At 41.5% G+C, this 25,326-nt stretch overlaps 1 protein-coding gene and 1 non-coding gene across 7 annotated transcripts in view; one reads left to right on the top strand and one right to left on the bottom strand.

Moving 5' to 3' along the window:
* NPL (N-acetylneuraminate pyruvate lyase) overlaps positions 1-24,283 on the top strand; it is a 42,042-nt gene extending 17,759 nt beyond the window's left edge. For 2 of the 6 annotated variants that reach the window (XM_029935236.1, XM_029935237.1), the window contains exons 5-12: positions 1,861-1,918; positions 7,380-7,455; positions 9,202-9,294; positions 10,007-10,155; positions 10,279-10,325; positions 12,832-12,916; positions 16,039-16,078; positions 19,509-20,088. In XM_029935236.1, coding sequence (XP_029791096.1) covers positions 1,861-1,918; positions 7,380-7,455; positions 9,202-9,294; positions 10,007-10,155; positions 10,279-10,325; positions 12,832-12,916; positions 16,039-16,078; positions 19,509-19,687 — 727 coding nt within the window. In that variant the 3' untranslated portion in view covers positions 19,688-20,088. Of the gene's footprint in view, positions 1-1,860; positions 1,919-7,379; positions 7,456-9,201; positions 9,295-10,006; positions 10,156-10,278; positions 10,326-12,831; positions 12,917-16,038; positions 16,079-19,508; positions 20,089-23,000 lie in introns of those variants that run through there. The other 4 variants (XM_029935238.1, XM_029935240.1, XM_029935241.1 and 1 more) reach the window with 4 other exon arrangements.
* On the bottom strand, positions 17,564-17,667 carry LOC115288870. Its single transcript, XR_003907256.1, has one exon. It is a non-coding gene; the product is annotated as a small nucleolar RNA U13 (small nucleolar RNA).
* Positions 24,284-25,326: the final 1,043 nt, after the last annotated feature.

Here is a 25,326-nt window from a genome sequence, read left to right as displayed (position 1 = left end):
GGAGAACTAACACTGAATACGGTTTTGATCTTTTGTGTGCCTTGGCCACTCACGTCTAGCTCAGCAAGACAGTCGCCAAAGTTATTTTGACCAGGAAATGGCAATCTCCAGCCTCCAGATGCAAATCTTGTTTACTGGCTCACTCAACGGAGTGATAATCCTTGCCTGAGGCAGACAGAAAACTTGGCGGGCCCCGACAGTTATAAATATTGGATGTTGTGAAGGTCAGTAGATGGGGGCTGAGAAGACGACTTGGTTTGCAATGACCATGACCGATGACCTCAGAGAGAGCAAAGCCAGTGGGGTTGTTGAAACAGAAGCAGACTGCAATGAGCTGAAGAAGGCAGCAGGTGTGTGGAGGTGGGGGCCATGAGTGCAGCCCATTCTCTGGACGTTTTCTGGTGAAGGGAAAGAGAGATGGAGGAGTAGATTAGGGAGGAAGAAGCAAGATTAAAAGAAGGCTAATTAGTTGTAAAGCATGGTAGTTCTGAGTATGTTTCTCTGCCAAGAAGATACTGTTAGAGGATAAAAGATTAACAGAAGACAGCTGCTACCTGTGATGGGAAAGTCTGGGGGATGGGGAGCTTGAAATAAAACCAAAAGTAGATGGAGTAACATTCGAAGACCGCCAAGAAGCTGGAAGGAAAGCATAGATGGGGAGGTAACTCAGCGTAGAGGCACAGAGGAGGAAAAGGGGGGCAGTCTGTGTATGAAACATCTGTATTTCTGGTATTTTAGAAGCAAGAATGTCTGCCAGGAACAAGGAGTTGGGCTGGAATTTAGAGCTTGACAGTAGTCCAGATTTGAAGTAGCCACAGCTGCAGGGAATTGGAAGGGAAGTCAGTCGTGATGACCAGAAAGCTTTTTGGAGCCTCACTGTCCTGAATTGGGAAATTATGAGTTGGTATCAAAGCTGTAGGGTGGGTTTTTCTAGAAGCACTAACAGCAGGGGGGGAAGCGGGGGAAAGGAATGGATGCTCTAACCTAAGCCAGGAGAAGGGGTGTGAAAGGTTTGAGGAGGTCCTGCAGACAAGCTGCTGGTAAGAGTAGAGCACATCAGTCAGCCTTCCTTTCTCCTTTCGGAGGGCTTTTCCTTTAAAAATGCAAATCTGATCACATCACCTCCATAGTGAAGCCTCATTTCACCTGAGACTTAACCAATCAAGAATCACTGAGTACTCACTCACTGGTCAACCCTAAACAGGAATGTGGTGTCTCCATCCCTTGAGGCTGGCATGTGAGTCATTCAGGTCCCTCAGAAGAGTCCCTGGGATGACTGGACTCAGCTGAGTTTTATTAACCCTCCCTGAGCACACCTATCTCACTGTGGCCTCCAGCCACAGGGTCACACAGAGCACCTCTAAAGATGAATATTGGGGTCTCAGAGGAAACCTCTTGCAAGATGCCAAATTCTGAGGACTTACAAGATCGGGAAAAGCTTTATACAGTGAGTTCATTTCTCGTGTGGCTGGTTCCTGGATGTACTGTTTGAAGAACTTCTTTATTTTTATCTCCAACCAAAAAATATCTGTTTGACACCTACCTCCAGGCACCTATCACCATCAAATACATCATCTAAAACAGCACTTCTTCGAAGGGAGTATTCAAATATCAATTAATCAGTTATGGGTTTCAAAATTCTGCTTGGTTGGGCCTTAAATTTTATTCCTTGGACATTCTTTTTTTTTTTAATTCTTTATTAGATTAGTTTTAAATAGACCACTATGGAATTTAATGGTTTTGAGATTGAGATTAGTGAGACATTAGCTAACTGCCAAACCCAGCACAAACCAGGATAGTGCAGCCCTTCTGTGTTACTCTAAACTTCCAAGCGATGCAGCAGTGTTTTCTCTTTTGCAGATTGGATCAGATAGTAATTCACGTAGGAGCACTGAGCTTGAAGGAGTCACAAGAACTGGTATGTATGTAGGTCCATCTGGGAGAGACCACTCTAGGGTTCTCCTTTATCTTTTCTTACACAGTTGACATGTACAATGTTATCCTGATTTCAGTTAAATTCATTTAGTGAATTGAGAATTCTCTGCGTTACTCCCTCTTCACCAGAATAAGTGTGGTCACCAGCTGTCATCATACATGGTTATTACAGTATTACTGACTACATTCCCTGTGCTGTACTTTTCTTCTCTGTGACTTGTTTGCCTTATAACAGGAAGTGTGTACCTCTTAATCCTCTTCACCTATTTTGCCCATCCCCCCACTACCAGTTTGTTCATTGATGTATGTATTCTATATCTCTGTTTCTATTTTATATTTGTTCATTTTTTTGTTTTTTAGATTCCATATAAGGGAAGGGGCTCCTTTTTTATGCTGAAGTTAAACTCAGTACCGTCTTTGCTATATATTGGATGCTGTCCTGGGGAATATGAGATGAGGGACCTCCCAGAGCTCACCATCCAGGAACAGGCACAGAGCCATGATGAGAGTAGCCCAAGGTGGTAACCCCCGTAGCAGAAATAAGGGTGCGTATAGGTGGAGCTAAGTTTGCCAGTCAGAAGAACTTGAGCAAAGCGTGGTTTTCTCTGAACAAAGCCACCTACTGGGCACGAAGGAAATGGTAGATATGATTCATATGTGAAGAGTGGTCACTGCCTGGGAGAATGGGAGGGAGAGCTGAAACACAGGAAGACTGTCCCACCCATGTTCGAATCAGCATTATTTACAATATAGAGATGGACACAACCCAAATGCCCATCAGTGGATAAATAGACAAAATGTGATACAGACATACTATTAAAAGACAAAAAGGCAGCTTTTTGATCCACTTGGCTTTATTGAGTGATTCATGAATCCAGCAGCATCCAGTCTAGCAAAGAGAAGGGAGCTCTGGGGTACCTGGGTGGCTCAGTTCATTAAGCATCTGACGCTTGATTTTGGCCTAGGTCATAACCTCCTGATACGTGAGATGGAGCCCCATGTCAGGCTCTGTGCTGACATCGTGGAGCCTATTTGGCTTTCTCTCTCTCTCCCTCTGCCCCTCACCCCCTCTCTCATGCTCACACACATACAATCTCTCTCTCTCTCACTCTCTCTCAAAATAAATAAAGTTAAAAAAAAGAGAGAGTTCTGTAGAGCTCTGGAAAAGGAAAGGTTTTTAAAGACAGGGAGTGAAAAAAAGGACATTATTAGCAAAGAACATATTATTTTAAGCAAGGTCATCCTCCTAAGGGGAATGGAACGGGTCTGGCAGTAGATTTCCTAGTGCTGACCAGGAAGTTCCATGTTGACAGTTTAAAGGTTACATTCCTGGTAGGATTGACACTGCAGTCAGGTTACCTATGAAGTCTTGATCTGCTGATATGGGGCCTTAACATAAATGACTCCATGTGGGTCCTGTGATTTTCTTTTTAAGAATACAGTGAAATATTATTCAACCTTAAAAAGGAAGGAAATCTATCCTGTCACATGTTATAATGTAGGTGAATCTCCTTGAGGCCATTATGTTAAATAAAATAAGCCAGTCACAAAAGGACAAATACTATATTCTTCTTAAATGAGGTATCTAAGGTAGTCAAATTCATAAAAACATAAGTAAAAAGGTGGTTACCAGGGGGGAGAAAAAGAAGAATTGTTTAATTGGTATAGAGTTTAAGATTTTTAAGATAAAAAGGTGTAGAGGGGCACCTGGGTAGCTCAGTCCATTTAGCGTCAGAGTTCAGTTCAGGTCATGAACTTGAGGTTCATGGGTTTGAGCCCTGCATCAGGCTCTGTACTGACATCTCAGAGCCTAGAGTCTGCTTTGGACTGTGTGTCTCCCTCTCTCTCTGCCCCTACCCCGCTCATACTCTATTTTTTCTCTCTCTCTCAAAAATTAATAAAACATTTAAAAATTTTAAAGAGTTATGGGCATTGAGTAGGACTCTTGTTGGGATGAGCACTGGGTGTTGTATGAAAACCAATTTGACAATAAATTATATTAAATAATAAAATCAAATTAAATAAAAAATCTTAAAAATTCACTAAAATTTAAAAAAAAAAGTTGTAGAGATCTGTTTCATTATTGCTGAACTGTACACTTAAAAATGATTAAGGTGACCAATTTTATTTGGCTTTGTCACCAAAAAATATTTTTTTAAGTAAGCTATACATCCCACATTTGACAGACTTGAACTCACAACCCCAAGATCAGGAGTCAGTCACGTTCTCTTCTGACTGAACCAGCCAGGCAGCCCTAATTAGTTAAATTTTTAAAAATTGTTGCCCAGTGGTGCTGAAAACCAACTGAAGCTGTAAGTCATAAATTTGTCATACCAGCATTCAACTAGGTTATGGAAATTTCTTTCTAGGTACAGTCTTCAACTAGAACATAGGTTCAAGCATGCAAACAATTGGATTGCTCTAGGTTTGAAGATTAGCAGATTAGATGGAGAAAAGGGTAGGGGTAGAAGGAGTCAAAGTTGCTGGCAGAAAATCCCTGACCTGGTAGTTTCAAGGACTTTGTGAATTGTGTAACAAAAGAAAGCTCAACCATGTTGCAGTGTTTACCGGAAGGCCCAGTATGTGGACCACTGCTAAATTAACCATGTTCTCAGAATTTATATATCCTAATTCCAAAGATTACCATGACTTGATCGGGCCTCAACGTCTTCTTGATGGGTTTTATTTGTTTTTCATATTGCTGAATTTAGAAATGGGATGCATAATATATATTTGCAAAATTGCAACTCAGCACTCTTAGGCAAGCCACATGGGAAGACATATTGCTAGATGCTTAACAAGTGTAAAATCGGAACTTGAGGACTTGATTCATCCTTCTCATGCTTGATAGGCTTTTCAATGTAGGTAGTATGATGTCGGAGACTTTTTTTTTAAATCTTTTTTTTAACCTTTTCAGTTGCTTTCTTTTCATATGGGTGATATAAATTTTAAAATATTATCATGTCGTGACATTGAAAGACTGTCCTCTGTTGGGCTAACCACTATAAGAGTATAGAGATAATGTTAGTATAGAGATAATCCCCTACCATGAGGATAATCTTACCAATGAGACAATAATTTGGTATCTGCTTAGTCATAACTCCACTGGATGGGGTTTGAATAGGCACTGCCATCAACTGCCTTTTAGCTGTTTCCTTTCTCCTTATTTCCAGCTAAGGTTACCCTTCTGCTCTTGCCCTAAACAGGGTACTAAAACAAATGATTCAAATATATTACACTCCAACCCCGTGTTAAAGACATTACACCCAGTGTCATCACTGGTCTTTGGACTATATCCCAGTTGTCTCTTTGGCTCTCCTACTTCTGCAGAAAGCTAATCACATCTATTAAGTATAGATATTAAAGTCTGAACAGGAAGCATGTTTCCCTTTTAGGTACTGGAACATGTTCTAAAGCAATCAGCAAGTCCCTGCTATGTGCTTAACACCGTGATTAATGAACTATACATAAGAGTGAGTAAAATCTGACCCTTGCCCTCAGGGAACTCATTCTATTTGAGGACAGTCACTGTACACAACTGTCTTGCCATGTGGTAGGTAGACTTTAGGTGCTCTACTTGAAATACATAGGAATGTTTGAGGCCCCAGCAGGAGGAAATGGTCTTTTTTTTTTCCCCCTGAAATCTGAGAAAACCTCAGAATAGTGGTACAGTGTATCTTCCTGTATGTGCATCATCTTTTTCTTCTCAACCATCCTCAACCGCATTCCCAATCCATAAATTAAAGGTTTGTAATAAATTTAGAATAAGTTTTATTTTTTTATTTGTTTTTTTTTTTAATTTGGGGGGGTATTTAGTTTTGAGAGACAGAGAGAGACAGCACGAGCAGGGGAGGGTCAGAGAGAGAGGGAGACACAGAATCAGAAGCAGGCTCCAAGCTCTGAGCTTGCAGTCAGCACAGAGCCCGACGTTGGGCTTGAACCCACAAACCGTGAGATCATGACCTGAGCCAAGGTCAGATGCTCAACTGATTGAGCCACCCAGGCGCCCCTAGAATAAGTTTTAAAATATGACAAATCACTGGACAAAAAAGACAGCATCATCCAATGGGCTGAACACTAGAAAAGAAATTACACCTGCAAGTTTCTCTATTAATGAACCACTCATGTCTCCTTTAGCAGGGTTTTTTTTTTCTTTGTACTGATGGAATTTGAAGAAAAATAAGATTAAATGCACAGGTCACCTCCAGAGGTCTCTATTTTGCAATTTGGGATTTTCCTGGTAATGACATTTATCATTAAATTTGGCTTATTTTCTACTCTCTAGTGGTGCATCAGTTGGCAAACTTGAAGTTTGTTGCTACTCTCAGTATCTAAACCGTAGGTGAATATAATAGGTCACTTATTTCAAGTGATATTGTAATTTATAATAAATATATAATTGGTCTTTGTCCAGCTTCTGGCACAGAGTTCCTAACACTCTTGGAATTTTCTGTGATGGGAGCAATAAAGATGTCTCTGGTGATGTGAATGAGGTGACTTTTAGAATGCAACTAAGGAGGGGCACGTGGGTGGCTCAGTGCATTAAGCATCCAACTTTGGCTCAGGTCATGATCTCATGCTCTGAATTTAAGCCCCTGGTTGGGCTCTGTGCTGACAGCTCAGAGCCTGGAGACTGCTTCAGATTCTGTGTCTCCCTCTCTCTCTGCCCTTCCCCTACGCACACTTGTGTGTGTGCGCGTGTGTGTGTGTGTGTCTGTCTTTCTCAAAAATAAATAAACATTAAAAAAATGAATGCAGCTAAGGATGGGGGCTGGTTGCCAGGAGAACCAATCATATGATTGGAGGGTTGGAACTTTCAGTCCTACTCAACCTTTACCCGTGGGGAGGGAGGAGGGACTGGAGCTTGAATCAGTCCCCAGAGGTCAGTGATTTAATCAACAGTGCCTGTGCAGGGAAGCCTCTATTAAAACCCAAAAGGGCAGGTTTCAGAGAGCTTCCATGTTGGTGACCATGTTGTGCCCTAGCACTTGGAGAAGATGTGGAACCTACAAGTCCTCTCTCTGTCCCTTACCCTATGCATCTCTTCCACCTGGCTGTTCCCGAGTAATATCCTCTTATAATAAACTGGTGATCTAGTAAGTAAAATGTTTCTCTGAGTTCTGTGAGCTGCTCTAGCAAATTAACCAACCCAAGGGGGGAATCATTGGTACCCCCAGGCTGTATCCAGTGGGCCAAAAGCACAGGTGATAACCTGGGCTTCTGATGGGCGTCTAAAGTTGGGGGAGGTGGAGTAGTGTTGTAGGACTTAGTTAACCTGAGTCCTGGAATCTGATTCTGTCCCCAGGTAGATAGCACCATAGTTGAGTAGAATTGTGGGACACACGGCTGGTATCAGAGAATTGCTTGCTGATGTGGAGAAGCCCTTGCACACACACATCAGGATTGTGACTAGACCCACAATGGCCTTCTTTCTTCCTTTAAAGGCCCGGCATGCAGCAGAAATAGGAGCCGATGGCATTGCTGTCATCGCACCTTTCTTTCTCAAGCCATGGAACAAAGGTAGGTAGACAGTCCAAACACACAGTGCCTCACATGGGCCACTTCTTTTTGCCTTCATTCAGAATGGTTATACTGAAACTCTCGAAGGTGAAGTTTTATGGACTGGCGGCGTGCAGTTGGGGTGGTGTACAGCAGAGGTCCAGAATGTTTGGCCTCCCTGAATCCATGTAAGAAAAGACTCCTTTAAGAAGGGCTTTGCCAAGGACCTGATTGGGTCATCCACCAAGGCCCAGGTTAGCCTACAGGTGCCTGTTTGAGTCAGGTGTTCACTCCTAGTCCAGTTGGTTGTGCGGAGTGTCAGAGTAACATGGGACTGGTTTCTCAGAAAAGAGGAATGTTAAGTGATGGGCATCTTGAGAATACACATTCTGTTCGAGGTTGAATGAGTAATGAATTTGAGGGAGATTTCACAGAAACATCCATTGTCTCCCAAAATAACAAGTTAATCGCTTTCTCCTTCTCTGCTTTCTCTGTGGAAACTACTTGTGTAGTTACTACTACACAAGACTACTGAGTCTCGGGGCACCTGGGTGGCTCAGTCAGTTAAGCGTCTGGCTTCGGCTTGGGTCATGATCTCACGGTTTGTGTGTTCGAGCCCTGCGTCCGGCTCTGTGCTGACAGCTAGCTCAGAGCCTGGAGCCTGCTTCACATTCTGTGTCTCCCTCTCTCTCTGACCCTCCCATATTCCACTATCTCTCCTTGTCTCTCAAAAATAAATTAAAAAAACATAAAAAAAAAAAAGACTACTGAGTCTCTTTAATCCTCCTGATTAGAAATAAAGAAATACAAATTTTGAAAGGATTGAAAACAGAAACAGACAATCCATGATTGCATGCATGATTAAATAAATAACATAGCTAGGGATACCTGGGTGGCTCAGTCAGTTAAGCATCTGACTTTGGCTCAGGCCATGATCTTGTAGTTGGTGAGTTGGAGCCCCACCTCCCACTCTGTGCAGAGCCTGGAGCCTGCTTTGGATTCCGTGTCTCCCTCTCTCTCTGTCCCTTCTCTGCTTGTGCTCTGTGTATCTTTGTCTCTCAAAAATAAATAAATGTTAAAAAAAATTTTTTAAAGATGCTCTCCCACTAGCCAAAGTATAAGCAAGTCTGCTAGATTTATTTACCATCTGCAATAATGTTGCAGTTGAAGCTCACAGTGGATGATGTAGGAAATTGCAGTTCCTCAGTAGAGTGAGTTCTCTTCTGCCATATCTGGATTTCTCCCCAGACAGGGAAAGAACAAGCCTCTGGCTGAATCACTGGAGATATGCCGTGCTTCTTTGAGCAACTGTTATTTATCTTTTTGTTGTAGAATGTTCTCAGTTAAAACTTGATGATTCTAATCCTAATGTGAATTCCTTGTTGTTCCCTGATCACAGTTAGCCCTTGTGGGGTAAGAGCCCTCCTGATGGGCTTCTGGCCTTTTTGAGAGTATTTCATAAGGTTCATTAAGCTTCTCTTAGTACGTGGGAGGATTTGCACCAATTTTTTAATTGTATTTTAGTATGGTTTGAAAGTGATCATCTTATTTTGGCCTTTCTCAAGAAAGGAAAGTAAAACTTTGAATGGAGCGAGTTGAAATGGCATTGCCATAACAATCTCAGGGATGGCAAGAGTGATCAAGAGTTTTCAGCTTCTGAGAGAGATGGTTGCATTTCATTAGAAGAGTTCATTTTTTTTCCCCCACCAGGGAAAGCCAGTGTTTGATATGCTGTTCACACCACGACGTTTCCTGCTTTTCTTGCAGATGTCTTGATTAATTTCCTAAAGGAAGTGGCTGCTGCCGCCCCGGCATTGCCATTTTATTACTATCACATTCCCGCCTTGACAGGAGTGAAGAGTAAGTATGGCTTCTTTCAATGTTTCTGTCCCTCCATTTCTCATATCTTACCCTGTTTCGCTAAGAAAACTCCCACTCTACCCCATGCCATCAAAGCATAATACTGTTGACCAGGCGGTTCCAACTGATCCACAGTAAGTCAGTCTTATCAGTCATTGACACTACCTTATAATGAAAGTTTTTAAGTGTGAAAGACAAGTTGACCCCTAGGCACTTCAAGCAGGTATGTTGTGTCTATCACACACCCCTGCTTCTTAGAAGACACAAGCCCTTAAGACTTTCTCAAGGAGAAAGGCTGTATCTGCTGTGTCCTCTACCATATTCTCATTGCCTGGTGCACAGAAATGTACCTCTAACCCTCCTCACTTTTCTTCTGGCTTTTCTTTTATGGTTACTATGCTTCTCCACCAAGGAGATTGTTACAATTAGATGGAATTTCTTAGGAGGTTATTTTTTACATTTCATTCCTTTCTACTTCCTTAAAAGAAATAAGCAGAAGTTGTGCTTTGGAAACACTCACGTGTTGTCTTTGAGGAATGGAAGGCTGGGGGCTGTGATTTAACAAGTGTACAGGAAGTACTAGGTGAGGGTGCATGACTTCTGGCTGAGAGCAGGTTCTGACACTCCACGCAGATGCAGAGGGACCTACAAGACACGGTTTGACATTTTCTGGAGGTGTGCAGATTAATGAAGCATTGACTGTTTTGAGTAGTTCGTGCTGAGGAATTGTTGGACGGGATTCAGGAGAAGATCCCCACCTTCCAAGGGCTGAAGTTCAGTGACACAGATCTCTTAGACTTCGGGCAATGTGTGGATCAGAATCGCGAGCAGCAGTTTGCTTTCCTTTTTGGGGTGGATGAGGTAAGTCACCCACCTGTCATGTTAGTTGCCCTCTGGAACAATTTATAAAGCTGTTTATAGAGCAGCATCTTCTCTCTTTCTCTTGCTCATAAAAGCAAATACTCTGTGTCTGTTTTTGATTAGCAACTACTGAGTGCCCTGGTGATGGGAGCTACTGGAGCTGTGGGCAGGTAAGCCTGACCCAATTTTCCTAACAGTTATAGACGTCAAGTACCCCAGGGAGAGGTAGTTGCTGCCCCATTGGTTATACTTCTTGTATGGCCACCTTTTTAAATAAAAGTTGCCTTTCTTTCCCCCAGTCTTTCCATATAAAGGAGTTAAATAGGGCGTAGCAGTTTGTTGACAACTCAGTCATCACTCTTGCAAGCATTGGCTGCAATCCAAGGTGAGGCACACGGGCCGAGCATGCACAGAGCCTGTCAGAAAGTGTTCAGTTACTAATAACAGAAACCCACTCAAAGGAGTAATGTAGATGAAGATAATGTATAAACTACTGGAAAATTACATACAACTCAAGAGGAGGAAATGCAGCCAGGCCTCAGAGAAGATGAGAACCCATGACTGCAAGTCTCTCAGCCGCCACAGCAGAGCATTCTCCCGTCTGTGGTCCCCGGGAGACTCTCGCCCCTGTGTCTCTCTGCACACCCCTTTATTTCCCTCCCTGGCTCTCCGGGTGGGCTTGCTGTGCTTCAGTGCACACAGCCAGTCACAGCTGCCCAAGCATGGCACCTCCGGGTACCCCTAGATAGCACTGCCCATTCAGCTGGCCTAAGGTCCAGTCATCTGCAGCCAAGAAAGCAGAGTTATGTGGCTTGATACCTACTTAGCAGAGGCTAGGGAAGGCAGGAAATTCAATTAGCATGTCCACTGCACATGTTAACCTAATTTATTAGAAAAGTGCCTGCAAGGGATTGACTGAAATTTTGTTTTCACTGAGAATACATTTCCTCCCTATAGGAAAAGTGTAGGAAGAAGCAAAGTAATACTGATAGTGTGTGTTCGTGAGTATGGCTTTGATGAAAAATAATTAAGTTCAGAGTGCCTGGGTGACTTAGTTGGTTAAGCATCTGACTCTTGGTTTCAGCTCACGTCATGATCTCACGGTTTTGTGGGTTCGAGACCTATCTTGGGCTCTGTGTGTACTGCATGGAGCCTGCTTAGGATTCTCTGTCCCTCTCTCTCTCTCTACCCCTACTCCTCTCACACTCTCTTTCTCTCTCTCTCTCTGCCTCTCTCTCAAAAAATAAATAACTTAAAAAGTTATTTTTAAAAAAGAACAATTAAGTTGGATAATCTTCATGCCTTATTCACCAAGCCAGGATGGCCTGCAGTACTCATTGTCACTCCAGGGGCATTTCTTCCGAGGAGACCTGAATGCTGGATCTGCTGGCTATGAAATTCTTACTTTTTTTCCCCCTGGAAATTCTTACTTTTTTGACTTTTGTTTTTTGCCTCCCATTTAGGCATTTTAATTCTGTCAACATAATCTGGAAGCAAAGAATATCCGCTTTCTTCTCTAACCAAATACGCTAAAGAACCCTGGGATTTGAATTTTAATATTCTAAAACTCCGACGTCCACGTACATATGTGACCTAGGAGTGTTCCACTTACTGTATGACCAGAAGATAATGTGGAACTTCACGTTTTTGGAATCCCTTGCTGCTCACTCCAGCGTCTGCATATATTAGTACCAACAACATTCTGTTCGTGGTGCATCAAGATAAATAAATTTTTCTGATACTGATTTAACTCCATGAGAAGTTGCTTGACACTGAGGAAGTATCCTTGTTAAGAATTTCTGTAAACATCTACCTTGCTGATTTCTCTGAGAATTCAGTGATTAGTCTAAGATATTCGTCTTTATTGGTAGAGTTAGACTTTTTATTTCAGTCTACACTTTATCAGATAAAATAACTTATTCTCCACTTTTATGTTTGCCAAATTGTAATAGATGGCAGCGTGAGGTGGTGAGAACCTTTGCCACAGCTCTGTAGCCTTCTTTAAGCCGGAGTTTCTTCACAGTGAAACGGAGCCAGGCGTACCCTGCAGGGTTTTGAGAGGGTTAGACATGATTTATGTCAAGCACCTGGAACCTGAGAGACAGTAAATGATCTCCTATTTCATTATCATCTGTATTAATATTATTATTAGAAACTAGTCTCTAGGTAATATATGAATTGTTTAAGCATCTATATTACAGGTAATGTATAAACTGGAAAGAGAATTTAAGACAATCTGCTGGGATTTGTCCCATTCACCCAGTTCCTCAGCATACGACTTTTAGGCCTGAGCCCAGAGGCTATATTTTATTCACAGCTCTTGTCTAGCATTGTGCCTGCGAGTGGACCCTGAAGCAGGTGTTGGCCTCAGTTACTCCCTACCAAATACACTACTCCATCTCTCCATTTCTTTCCCTTTTTTTCTAACCTTATCCTTTTCCCATTTTTCTTTCTTTTCTTTATCCCCTTTAGTGTTCTGTGCCTCCTCTTGGCACTGCTTACTGCTGGTGGGAAACTCAGAACTGAAGATATATGATCTGTAATAGATAAGGGCCAAAAACTAGACTTCTGGAAGGCCTGGTCTATTTTTCCCTTTTAAGCATCAAAGGGATTTGAAGATCCTGGACCTCTCCCGCTGAGTTATTGATCTTGCAGTGTATACTGTTTTCTTTCCAGTACCTACAACTACCTGGGAAAAAAGACAAACCAGATGTTGGAGGCTTTTGAACAAAAGGACTTCTCTTCAGCCCTGAACCATCAGGTTAACTTGTTTTTCCCTTCACATAAATCACAGCCACTTTTCTTTCTCCCTGGATAATTCTTATTCTTTCTCATAGCACTCCTACCTTACCTGCCCTGGTTAATATTGCCTCGCTGCCTCTCTCTTCATTTTCCTTCTGCTTCTTACGTGTCCTTGTTTAAAACCAAACCTGTCCCCATTGTCTGTGTCTCCTACAAGTCTAATCAGGACAGGCCCCTTACGGTAATGACCTCTCTCTGTTTCTCCTATGAATTATCTTTTACTCTATGTTCATAGTAATTTTGTGAGTATGAAATAACAGTGATAGATTTCTGGGAAAGTGACCACATGCCATCCCCTTGAGGGCCTGACACCCGTCTCCAGAGTGTATGAAGAAGCTGTGAAGCTGGCAGCCCACAATGGGAAGACTTAAGCCAGAGTCAGAGCCAGTCAGTCATCTTTACCTGCAATGTGCTGAGAACTGGAAACATCCACCAGGCAGAAACAGGAGCATAGTGAGTGATCTAAAAGGAGACACTGGCTTTGAACTAGGAAGAGAAAAGTAGCAGGAGCTGATGATTCACAGGGAAGACCCCAGGGGAAATGGTGACTGCTGTTAATGTTACATGGAGGACAGGCTAGCTGTCCAGAAAATGAAGAGCCTCATGAAGGGCAGAACCAATCTTGCAGCTCCTTAATATATGTACTTGACGCAAGTGGAGTGAGATGGAAAGAAATAGGGTAGGCACAAGAGAAGGACTGGCCTCCAAGTAGTAAATAATGAAGGTGACTGAGTGGAGTATAAGAATAATCAAAGTGACTGAATGGAGTATCCCAAGAAAACAAACTGGAATGAAAGGAATAGGTAAGATCAGAGCAGGCTGGGAGCAGGCATTCAATCCCAATAAGATTTTAACAGGACAGGCTGCCTTCAGGGCAATTAGAGATTATAGAGTAAAAGTGCAGAGCATCCTGGAGGTTAGAAGGAGAGAGAGAGAGACCTGATCTCCATGTCGGAGAGAACGTGAGGGAGCAGTTGCCAGGAGTGATTAATTCCCTACCCTTTAGGCCTGAACATTGAAGGAGCCTAAATCTTCCTATTCCTAGTTTAAATAGCTGATTTAATAGTCACCTTTGTTCAGCCCCAGATCATGTGAAGCTGAGAGCAAGAACAGGGTAGGGACTTAGGAAACTTTGCCAAGTAATCCAAACATTGACAAGATGTTGGTTTAAATTAAGATAAGAAGTCTGAATTGTGCAGATTTTGCCTTTTTTTTTTTTTTTTTTGCACTGACAGTTATTTTTTTTCCTTAGTTTCCCAGAGAAAGTTATTTCTGAAAATTCCAATCTGTTCTAAGCTGCATGACAGGGAAACCATAGGACGAGGTAGACAGTAAAACAGCCATGATAGGAGCCCTTCCGTTTACTGGTTTCTTTCGTTGACTGGTCCAGTCTCCACCTCTTTCTTTTCCCCCATTAGTGCCACTCAAAATGGTATTGGTAAGGAACTTCGTTTACCATGTTCTCTGTTTTTTTCTTATGTAAGACTAGTATGAGTGGGTCTCATTTACTCATTCATATTCTGAGGGACTGGGCCGAGGACCTAAGGACAGGGCCAAGTGTATAACTTCATTAATGCTTGTCTCTGCTCTAAAGGAATTTACAGTCAAGTGAGGAAGCAGACAAGCAAAACATTGGGCAGACTTTATTCATTCTAATGGACTTAAATGCCATCTGTTGTATTTACATAAGTGAAATAACACATGTACAGAGATGTTCCTTACAACATTGTTTATAATACCAAAAGATGGAAACAATCCAAATATCCATCCATTAGGAAATGGTTAAATACAGCGTGTTCAAGTTATGCAATGGAATTCTATGCAGCCCTTAAAAGGATGAAGTAGATTTCTATGTACAGATCTGGAAAGATTCCATGATACATGAAGTGTAAAAAAGCAGCAGGGTATAGAGTCGTGAATGCGATGTGCTACGGTTATGTGTGAAGGAGAAAAGAACATAAATACATACGTGTTTGTAAGGCTCTGGGTATTAACATTTCGTTCTGCCCAGAATTTTCTGTTACTAGGCTGTCTGTACACAACTGGTGAAGACAACATAAGAGTAAAATGTTACTGAAAATGCATCTCTTTTTTTTTTTTGAAAATGCATCTCTTAATGAGATGGATAGAGTCTTTTTCTTATGAATTAGCTCACAAATTCATGGATGAATATTACCTAGTTCTAGGATGAGTTAAATTTCAGTATCGATATTATTTCTGGTTTTTGTTTTTAGGGAAATGAGGGCTGTGAAACCCTGTAAGAATGGAAGAAATTTTGCTGCCACAATGTCATTTAATTCTTCGAACAGTTTTTGAGTAATCTTAAAAATCACAGAATGCTTTAGTGATTTTTGGCTAACAGCCTGGGTAGCAACATTGAAAATAATGTTGAAAGCAAAAAGTAGGAAGCCCTATGATTTTTTAGAGGACATGTTACCCATTAATTAGAGGAGTTGCTCTGTCACTTTGTCAATGCCAATACCAATATTTTGATCTGCTCCTTTATGTGTCCCAAGGCAGTGATAATAGGAGGTATGTCTTTATTTTTTTCAAAAGTGGAAGAAAAAGGACTATGAAAAGGAAATATAAAGGACAGCCTGTACCTCTATCACATGCAAATTCTTTGTCTCATCAGCTTTAGGAAATAGCATTTATGGATGTTGAGGATCTAGAAATTATTTATTCTCATAAATCTTAACCTTGACTAAGTGCCCCTTAGGTATCTTGGAAAGTTCCCCGGAGGTTTGTGTACCCCAGTTGGGAAACAGCCACACTAGCTGTTAGTTGAGCTCCACAAGGTAGATGGACAAAGGGTGCCTGCCTCCATCTTACCTCTATTCCACAACTCTATCTTTGGCACTTCTTTTCTGCAAGAGCCCTTTATATAAAGTTTACATACATGAAAAGATCCTACCTTCTCCTGGATGGATCTCAACCCCATCTTCAGTTGGCTGTTTTTTTCCACTTGGACAGACCTTCAGACAACTAGGGTCTGTGGGCTTTTTAACCCTCAAAATTTCTAAATTGTTATCACAGCTTAGTAATACTGACTGTAGATTTGTTGTTTTTTTTCTTCTCCAGTTTTGCATTCAGAGATTTATCAACTTTGTGCTCAAACTTGGTAAGTTTTCTGCTTTGCCTGCTGTGAGTGTAAAGGAAATGGAACGCTGTCACTGTGAGAGGTCAACAGGACACCTCTAAAAATTTTTTTTAATGTTTATTTTTGAGAATGAGAGAGAGAGAGTGAGAGCAGGGAGGGTCAGAGAGAGAGGGAGACAGAGAATCCAAAGCAGGCTGCATGCTGTTGATGCAAAGCCTGATGTGAGACTCGACCCCACCAAATGTTGGATCATGACCTATGCTGAAGTCGGACACAATCAAATGAGCTACCCAGGCGCCCCCAACAAGTATACCTTTTCCTGATCTGCTGCAAGCAGAGTTTTATTTCCAATACTAGCTTCAGGGCCAACCCTATAAAAATGGTGAAGTAAACCTAGTTGGAGGGTCTTTAGCACCTTCTACAAATCTTGTGCCTCCATTTTACCACTTTGCCTCCCCATTCTGCACATTCATTTTTTCATTCTTTTTTCCTACCATCCTGCCCCTGCTCATTAAAATTCTACCACACAGTGAGTGCTTGGAAAAAGGCAGTCTGAATATAGATCTTACTAAATTGTGAATGACTGACAGCTCTCCCAAGAGTATTTGCAATGCAAAAAGAGTTTATTAACATAAGTAAGCTCAGATGGATAGAGGTTTGGATAACAGGACAAAGTAGAACTTGAGGGAAATAACAGTGATTTTGCATAGAGAAACCTCCTTACAATATCCTAAATCTTATCAAATGCCACCATTTACTCCACTTCTGAGGAGATTGGCCCTTTCTGAGAATTTGGGTTGAGTCCAGGGAAAGTTTTAGGTTTATTCTTGGCAGACCTCCCACCTCCCTTTCAGAGCCTTTTGTCTTCTCCTGGCAACTCCCTGCCCACTCCTAGCTCCAAGCACCTGTCATGTGGAGCCCCTCATTCTTGCCGGGTTCCCCACTAGCTCTCTTAATCTCTCAAAGGAGCTGTTTCTCATTCGCTCTTCCACTTCCATGATTTTTGCCCTATTTGTGTGCCAGAAGTACTACTAATCACCTATTATTGTTCCTTTGTCCTTCCTAAGCCATACTTCACAAAATTGTGGCTTTTGTTTGGTAGTTGTTCATGTTCCTAAGGTTCATTCAAATAAGTATTAAACTGTTAACATTAGAGTAAAAAGGGTACTTGTGTACAGGGAAGGTCATCCAGAAGTGATACTGCAACATTTCTGCCACATAGAGCTCTCACATATTAGCTGATACTCTTTTGCCAGAATATTTGCATTTTACTTATTGTTAATTTTTTAAAGTTTATTCCATGAGAGAGAGAGAGAGAGAGAGAGAAGGGGAGAGAGAGAATCCCAAGCAGGCTCCACACTGTCAGCACTGAGCCCGATGTGGGACTTGGAACACAAACTGTGAGATCACAACTGAGCTGAAATCAAGAGTCAGACACTTGATGGACTGAGCCACCCAGGCACCCCCAGAATATTTGCATTTAAATGTGGACTCTTTTTTTTTTCATGTCAGACCGGTAATGTGCTGGCGTCGTAACAAGGTTTAAGGGTGGCACATGTCACACAATGGCATGAACACCCAATCATCATGCTTATGAACTACAAAAGGATCGAAAATGTGGACTCTTGAAGATAATTTTTATGATTTAAAAGAACGTATCTTTGGGGCACCTGGGTGCCAACTTCAGCTCAGGTCATGATTTCGCAGTTCACAAGTTCAAGTGCCACATCAGGTTCTGTGCTGACAGCTCAGAGCCTGGAAACTGCTTCTAATTCTGTGTCTCCCTCTCTCTGCCCCTCCTCCGCTTGTGTGCACGTGCTCACTCTCTCTCTCTCTCTTTTTCTAAAATTTAAAAAAAAAAACATATCTTTAAAGAAATCATTTCAGATTTCTTCGGCAAGATGGAGCTTTCATGGTTTAGCCCAGGAGAGACTTATCTTAATAAACTTGTTGTCTATGGGGCACCTGGGTGACTTGGTTGAGTATCTGGCTTCAGCTCAGGTCATGATCTCATGGTTTATGAGTTCAAGCCACACATCGGGCTCTGGGCTACATGTGCAGAGCCTGCTTTGGAATCTGTCCCCCTGTCTCTGCCCTCCCCCAGTTGCATTCTCAAACAATAAATAAATGTGTACAATAAATAAATCTTACTATGAGGGTAGATCCCTATTCCACCATTTGTAACAGGAAATGGGAGGGCCGTTTTGCATTCATCAAATACACTCTATCTTTGGTCATGTTAGTATTTTCCTTCTGGATGTTCAATTATTACTGTTAGTTAACCTAGCAAAGGAAAGTACTTTTCTTACCTTGGATCCAAAAGCGATAGCCAATTAAAACAGGTGTCTGTGCTGTATTGTTTTCTTAGATCCACCTTCAGAATCCCTAATTCTGTCGTTAGCTCTGTTTTCTATTTCATTTCACTAGATTTAAATTTTTCATTTCTAGTATTTCTTTTTATGTTTTTTCCGCAGTTCTTTCTTGATTTAGCTATATTCCCTTATCTTAGCCTAGGGTTTCTATTGCTTCTTTTATCTCTCTGAGGTCTGCTTCAGAATTTTGTATCATCTATTCTCAGGATGTGAGATTTGTCAGCTATGCATTTGGTAGCTCTTGTGTGGTTTCTTTTTCTCATGTGTTTCATAAATTTTAACTCTGAATTTGTCTTCAGAGATCATTGTTTCCTGGAGAATCCATTGTGCTCTAGGTTATAAGGTATCCTAACAAGTGGTTCTATGTTTGCCTCTGTTGGAGTTTCACCAATTCTAACCAGTTTTTAGGTTAATTTCTTAATCTGGTTCTTCAACCAAAAGCAAATATGGACCCAGTGTTCATATATGGCAGAAGCTTGGGATTTCTTTCATATGATCTTCTTCCATCCACAGCCCTGGTGGAGATCAGCTTCCTTGCCTCTCTCCCCAGGCCAACAGGCTGGCTCCCAGTTTCACACAGGGAGTTTAATTCAGCCCCTGCTGTGCGGAGACCCAAGGCTTCATCTTGCATTCCTGACCAGCTTTATAACATCAACTCTAAAACAACAGCCTCTTAAATAGTGCGTTTCTCAGGGACTTCTTAGATGTACTTGAACTAAATTCTGTCTTAGCGATGAAGTCCTGTATCATTCGATCCATGGCAGTATATCCGTGAATCAGGTTATCCTCCTGGGCCAGCTTGCTTCAGCAACTCCTCACCACACTGACCTCTTTCTTCCTGACACCTCTGGTCCCTCCTTCTTGCTTCTGGGGTTGGCTTTGAGTCTTTCTTTGTTTTGTTTCACTGTTTGTCAATTTGTTTAAAGTGGTCCATCTTTTCTGTATGTTTGAGACAGGAAGAGGGATTTCCTGTGTCTGCTCAGTCTGCCATAGTGACTGGAATATGATCTCTGCTTCGAGATGTTTGTGGCAAAGTGGACAGTCCCAGTCACATTTCCTCATTTGTTTTTCCCATCTAGGTTTTGGGGTGTCGCAAACGAAAGCCATCATGACTCTGGTCTCTGGGATTCCAATGGGCCCACCTCGGCCTCCCCTACAGAGAGCTTCCAGGGAGTTTATTGACGAAGCCAAAGCTAGGCTGGAGAGCCTGGATTTCCTTTCTTCCACTGACTTAAAAGATGGAAACTTGGAATCCTGAAGCTAGTGTCTTTCTCTCAAATCAGAGTACCTTGAATACTGCATTCATTTCTCAAGGACTTTTTAAATGAACTTAAACTAAACACTTTTCTAGCAAATGAAATCTCACCTCAATCGACAAGTATTTGAGTACATTTTATGATCCTAGAATGTTTTATTTTTGTGAAGGAACAAAAACCCTAAATGGAGTTATGAACCCTTAGTCATTCAACATTTCACAAAATTTTTGTGGAGAAATTTCTGCTTATATGGATGAAATGGAATCAAGAGGAAGATTATAAGTGATTCATTCCTTTAGGAGCTCCCGTTATCTTGATTTCTGATTCTTAATCCTATTTTAAAATTTTTCTAATTTTAAACCACTATAATGTACTTTCATTTTAATAAACATTTGGAATCTAGGACAGCTCTGAGCTACTGCATTTAGGTGGGTACACTTACTTTAATATTGAATTACAACATGACTCAACTCTACACAACTATTAACACACCAGCTCACTTCGCTGCTTAGTCTAACTCTAGACTATCTGTTTTTTGATTAACTGTGATGTCACAGTTTTCCCCCAAAACCCTTGGTTAGGTGAAAACTTGCTTGACCACTAAAGGGCCCAGGAGAGTGCTTTTCACAGAACCAAGAAAAGGCCCTCACCAAAGATGACTCAGGTTTCCACTTCTTGCTATAAAGAGAGCTTCTCACAACTCAAAGTCTCAAAGAACCAAAGGAGTCTCCCCTGCACACCACACACTTCTCCCCTCTCCACTGAGGAGAAAGTGTCTCCCTGACAGTACCCTAATTTACTGGAAGTGAAGGCCAGTGTCCCTTCTACAGTGAGCCCAGGGGCCACTGTTAGTTCCCGTTCACACTTTGAAACACATTTTTTCAGGGAAGGAAGATTTGGGAAGGACTCAAATATTTGATTTTAGTCTAGTTTTCCCTACACACTTTCTTGACTCTTTCCTTTCTAAGTGCTTTATGCCTGGCTGTTTAATCTCTTTTCCAGCAAACCCTTGTGAGTGCTTCCTAGTAACAAAGTATACTGCCCGTCAACCCTTGATGATTTTAAGCCTGACTGTCCAGTCTATCAGTTAGTTATCTAAGATTTTGGTTTTGTTTATTCTCTATTGAGTCTGCTCATTGGCAAAGGGCAAGTATTTGAAATACATGTCAGGTATACTTTTTTAATTTATTTTTTAATGTTTATTTTATCTTTGAGAAAGAGAGAGAGAGTACACAAGCTGGGGAGTGTCAGAGAGAGGGAGACAGAGGATCTGAAGCAGGCTCTGTGCTGACAGCAGAGAGCCCAGTGCAGACTCGAAATCATGAATGATGAAATCATGACCTGAGCCAAAGTCAGATGCTCAATCGACTGAGGCACCCAGGTGCCCCTACTCTTTATTTTTTATCTCTTAAAATTAAAAAGAGAACTTTTTCAAAATGAGAATTTGAAATTATCTGTGGATTCAGTTACCCTTGCTAATTGACCAGCTAGTTAAGGGTTCTTATATTTAGGACTCTTCACTTCTCTTTTTGCTGAGGAATGACATGCATGGTTTTCTCATAGTTCTCCCTCCTTCACAGCTGGGAAGTAAGGCATCTGAATAAGAGATTGAACTACAGTGGCTTATGTGAGCTTATATTCTTTCTCATTGAAACTTTTCTTTATACCCGTTAATTTCCAAAAGGAAGTAAAGTGAGGTTTTTGGTTGTGAGGAAGTCATATCCTCACTTAATTATACTAAAGACAAATTAATTTTTTCAATGAAGATAAATCTTGGCTGTCCACAATTTATTCTATTTATTTATTCTATGTATTCTAACATCCAACTCCTTGGAAATGAAAGAGTGTTGCATAACAATGGTTTACTAATAATGCCTTTAATCAAAAGCAAATTTTTGGAGTGTAATGAATTTACTGTTACCTTTGAATCTAATTTTTAATATTAAGGCTAAAGTAATGATGTGAGATATTTCACTCGGCAAGGTACTAAAAGGAGATTTTTAACCTTGATGGAATTCTGGGATTAATTCTTTGGGGGTAGTGGAAGAACAAAGTGGTTTCAGGGACTGATATTACTTAGGATCTCTTGGGTGTATTCACAGATTATGCCGTGAAAATGCCATTGCATGTGGGGTGGAGGTGGGAAGGGGGGGATGCATATCCTCCCCCAGAATGGCTGTTGGCTACAACTGAGAGCAATTTCCTCTTTCTGATCACCTTACCGGCACAGAAAATCCCTTGCCTGAAGTCTGAGAGAAGGCAGGGCTGGGTAGGGCTAAGGAACATTCTAAAATGACTGCAGTCCAAGACCAGGCATCCATTGAGCTCGTCCGGGCTTTCCATATTAGGAAAAATGGAGTGGAACTTCCATGCCTGTCAAATCAAGAAAAGCAAAGAATGGCTCTAACCCATTTAACCCCTATCCTTCTCACATGCTCACTCAAACCCCATTTCCTTCAGTTCAACTAAGAAGGAAACTTGGAATCAAAGTTCTATAAACAGGGGAGCTAAGCCCCTGGTAGAGGTGGGGCGTCACCTTGTACTTTGAGTTTCTGAGGCTGAGAAATGGCTACTTGGTGGACAAAATAACTAACCCAAATCATGTTTTCTCTGTCAACCACTTTGGTGACTCTTGAGAAATCATTTGATACATAGGACACTTCTTTAGCATTTTAAGTTATACAAACAAAGGTAAACCCTACAGAAATGTCTTAAATCTTAATCACACAATGAGTAAACACAATGAAATGAATTCCACAAAATGTACATGTATCCAGCAGGACTTTGTTTCCTGTATCTGTATCCCAGTTACAGGGAATGTTCAAGTTCAATGCCAGAGGGTCCACCTAGGCGCTTGGACATCATGTTCGCCTCTAATGTATGTTCTACACAGCAGCTAGAATGACCCTCATAAGTGCGGGGTTCTATATGTTTTTACTCTTTGGTCTAATAGGAGAAATTTAACAGAGGACCATGGGGAGAGGAAGGGGGGAAATAGTTTGGGAAAGGGAGACAGGCAAATCAGGAGAGACTCTTGAATACTGAAAACAAACTGAGGGCTGAAGAGGGAGGGGGAAAGGGGAGGGGTGATAGTCATGGAGGGGACACTTGTGGGAAAGAGCACTGGGTGTTATATGGAAACCAACTTGGCAATAAACTATAAAAAAAGTAAGCAATTAGAAAACTTTTTTTTAAGAGTACATTTTCTCTGTACTCTAATATGGTTTCTTTTTACCACTACGGTAGAACCATATTAAAGAAACATTATTATTAAGCAGCAAAACAATTTTAAGATATGATTTCTTTCTTATATAGAAAAGAAAACCAATTAGAAGTGCCAAGAGAAACAAAGAAATGAAGAAAATGTGGTACAAATAATGTAATGATTTTGAATAATTCACAGTGTTAAAAAAATTAAAGTCCATTTTATCTTTGAAAAAAAAATAAGTGCCGGGTTCTCATGTGTGAGCAGATGTTGGATGAGGCCCTGTAGGCCAAAAACATGCCTTTGGTGTGAGGGACAGATCTCCTCTCACCCATCAGCAAACACACGTAGCAAAGTTATCTTTGAAGTCCTAGAAGTGGGCTCCCAGTGGGGGGCAGGCACATCAGTCTGAGTGGTGTATAGTCCAAGTCCAGTGGGGCCCATTTAAGGTCCCCCTGCCTCGGACAGGAGGAAGTGGCAGGATGACCACATACAGCATTCCTGGGAATTCTTGGACTGCAGTGAAATGAAGTGATCCACATCAGGGCTGAGTGAATGGGCACATCTAAAGCATCTCTTACTAAGAGCTGCAGGTCCTATTCACAAGCTGAGGTGGTCTTCAGGTTGCAGTTGCTATCTGGACTCCCCCAGACATTGACCCAATTAATATCATCCTGTCTTTTCCCTAAGGAAATAACCATGGTCAGCTTGGAGGTCCAAGTTTGAGCAGCCCTCCTGAATTACCCACTGAGTGTCCTCCACCTTTTCCTCTCTCCCTTGTTGTACAGAACTGCAGTATCTCCAGGTCTTCCTTCATGATTCCTCAGTATGGCCAGAGGAAAGTGCTGGAGGGTGGGGGTGCAGAAGAGAGACTGACTCCCACAGAGCGGTGAGGGAGGTGTCTCTGCATCCTTTTGACTTCATCTGGGATTAGAATACTGGGAAGGAGCCAGGCAGGTAAAGAGCATCAGAGGGCACATTCCAGGTGGTAGAAGCCACAGATCTGACAATTCTAAGCCACAGAAGAGTCTGGAGTGTGAAGATCTGAACAGAAGCCAGTGGGCCAGAATTCAGACACAAGGGAAAGAACAGGAAGGAAAAGAGTTCAAAGGCCTGGAAGGAGCTGGGTCCCATAAGGCCTTGTAAGTCATAGGAGTGTTAACCAAAGGTGTCATTCTGTAAGAAAAATCGGTTATGGAAATGGTGCAGAAGAAAGAAAAATTTACGATAAGTCTTCATTACATTGAAGTTTATATACAACTATATATCTTGTTACAAATTATTGTTGTTAATTATATAAACTTATTTTGTGGGAAAATTGATATGTTTTTCTATCTGGAATTTTTTGTTTTTTATGGTTTGGTTAATATGCATCATGATTTTCTGGTTAAAATTAAACACAATATTTTTTTCACTTAGTGGCTTTTCATTTATTCGGCAGTAAGGTGAACTAAACACGAACGAAGGATAGGTACACTCACAGTCTGTATCAGATCATTCTAACACTTAAAACATGTGCAAGTACAATTTTGCTGGCTGGTTTTTTCCCCGCTGGTTCTTATTCATGGTGCTTTAGATCTACACATTTGGTGATTGTTTTTAGAGAGAGAGAGAGAGAGAGCACAAGCAGGGAAGGGGGGGAGAGAGACAGAGAGAGAGAGAGAGAGTGAGTGAGAGAGAGAGAGAGAGAGAGAGAGAGAGAGAGAGAGAATCTTAAGCAGGCTCCACAGTCAGTACAGAGCCCCATGTAGGGCTAGATCCCATGACCTGAGCCTAAATCAAGAACAGGACACTCAAATGACTGAGCCACCCAGGTACCTCACATTTTGTGATTTGTTTCTATAAAATGGAATTTGATCTGTAATAATCATTTTAAGTCTGGATGGAAAATACATTCTACCAAAGAGGATATGATTTTAATTCATCTAGGTGATTTATCCTTGCTGGCTAATGATCACTTTAAAATAATTGACTTGAGGGGTCCCTGGGTAGCTCAGTTGGTTAAGTAAGTATCCAACTCTTGATTTCAGCTCAGGTCATGATCTCATGATTTGTGAGATCAAGCCTTGCACCCAGCTCTTTGCTGTCTCCTACTTGGGATTCTCCCTCTCTCTGCCCCTTCCCCCCACCCCGCCCCCACTCCTTGCATGCTTGCGCTTTCTCTCTCTCTCTAAATAGATAAACCTTAAAAATAAAAATTGACTTGAGATTTGGAGGATATCACAGGAAATGAATCTTTCTCTTCCCTCTACCCAGTATCAAGTCTGTAAATATCTAGGCAAATTTCCCTACTCTTCTAGGTTTGTTTTTGGATTTTTGACTTCTTTATTTTATTTGTTGCTATTGCTGTTCATGTGTCACTGAAGGTGTAAGGCGTTCTGACTCTAAGTGTGTGCCTCAGCCACTGCACTTCAGGCAGCCTCCAGGCTTTGTCTC

Source organism: Suricata suricatta, chromosome 3 (genome assembly GCF_006229205.1).
Source record: "Suricata suricatta isolate VVHF042 chromosome 3, meerkat_22Aug2017_6uvM2_HiC, whole genome shotgun sequence".
Lineage (NCBI taxonomy): Eukaryota > Metazoa > Chordata > Mammalia > Carnivora > Herpestidae > Suricata > Suricata suricatta.
Note: the sequence above shows the minus strand (reverse complement) of the source record. Positions and strands in the feature narration are given on the sequence as shown.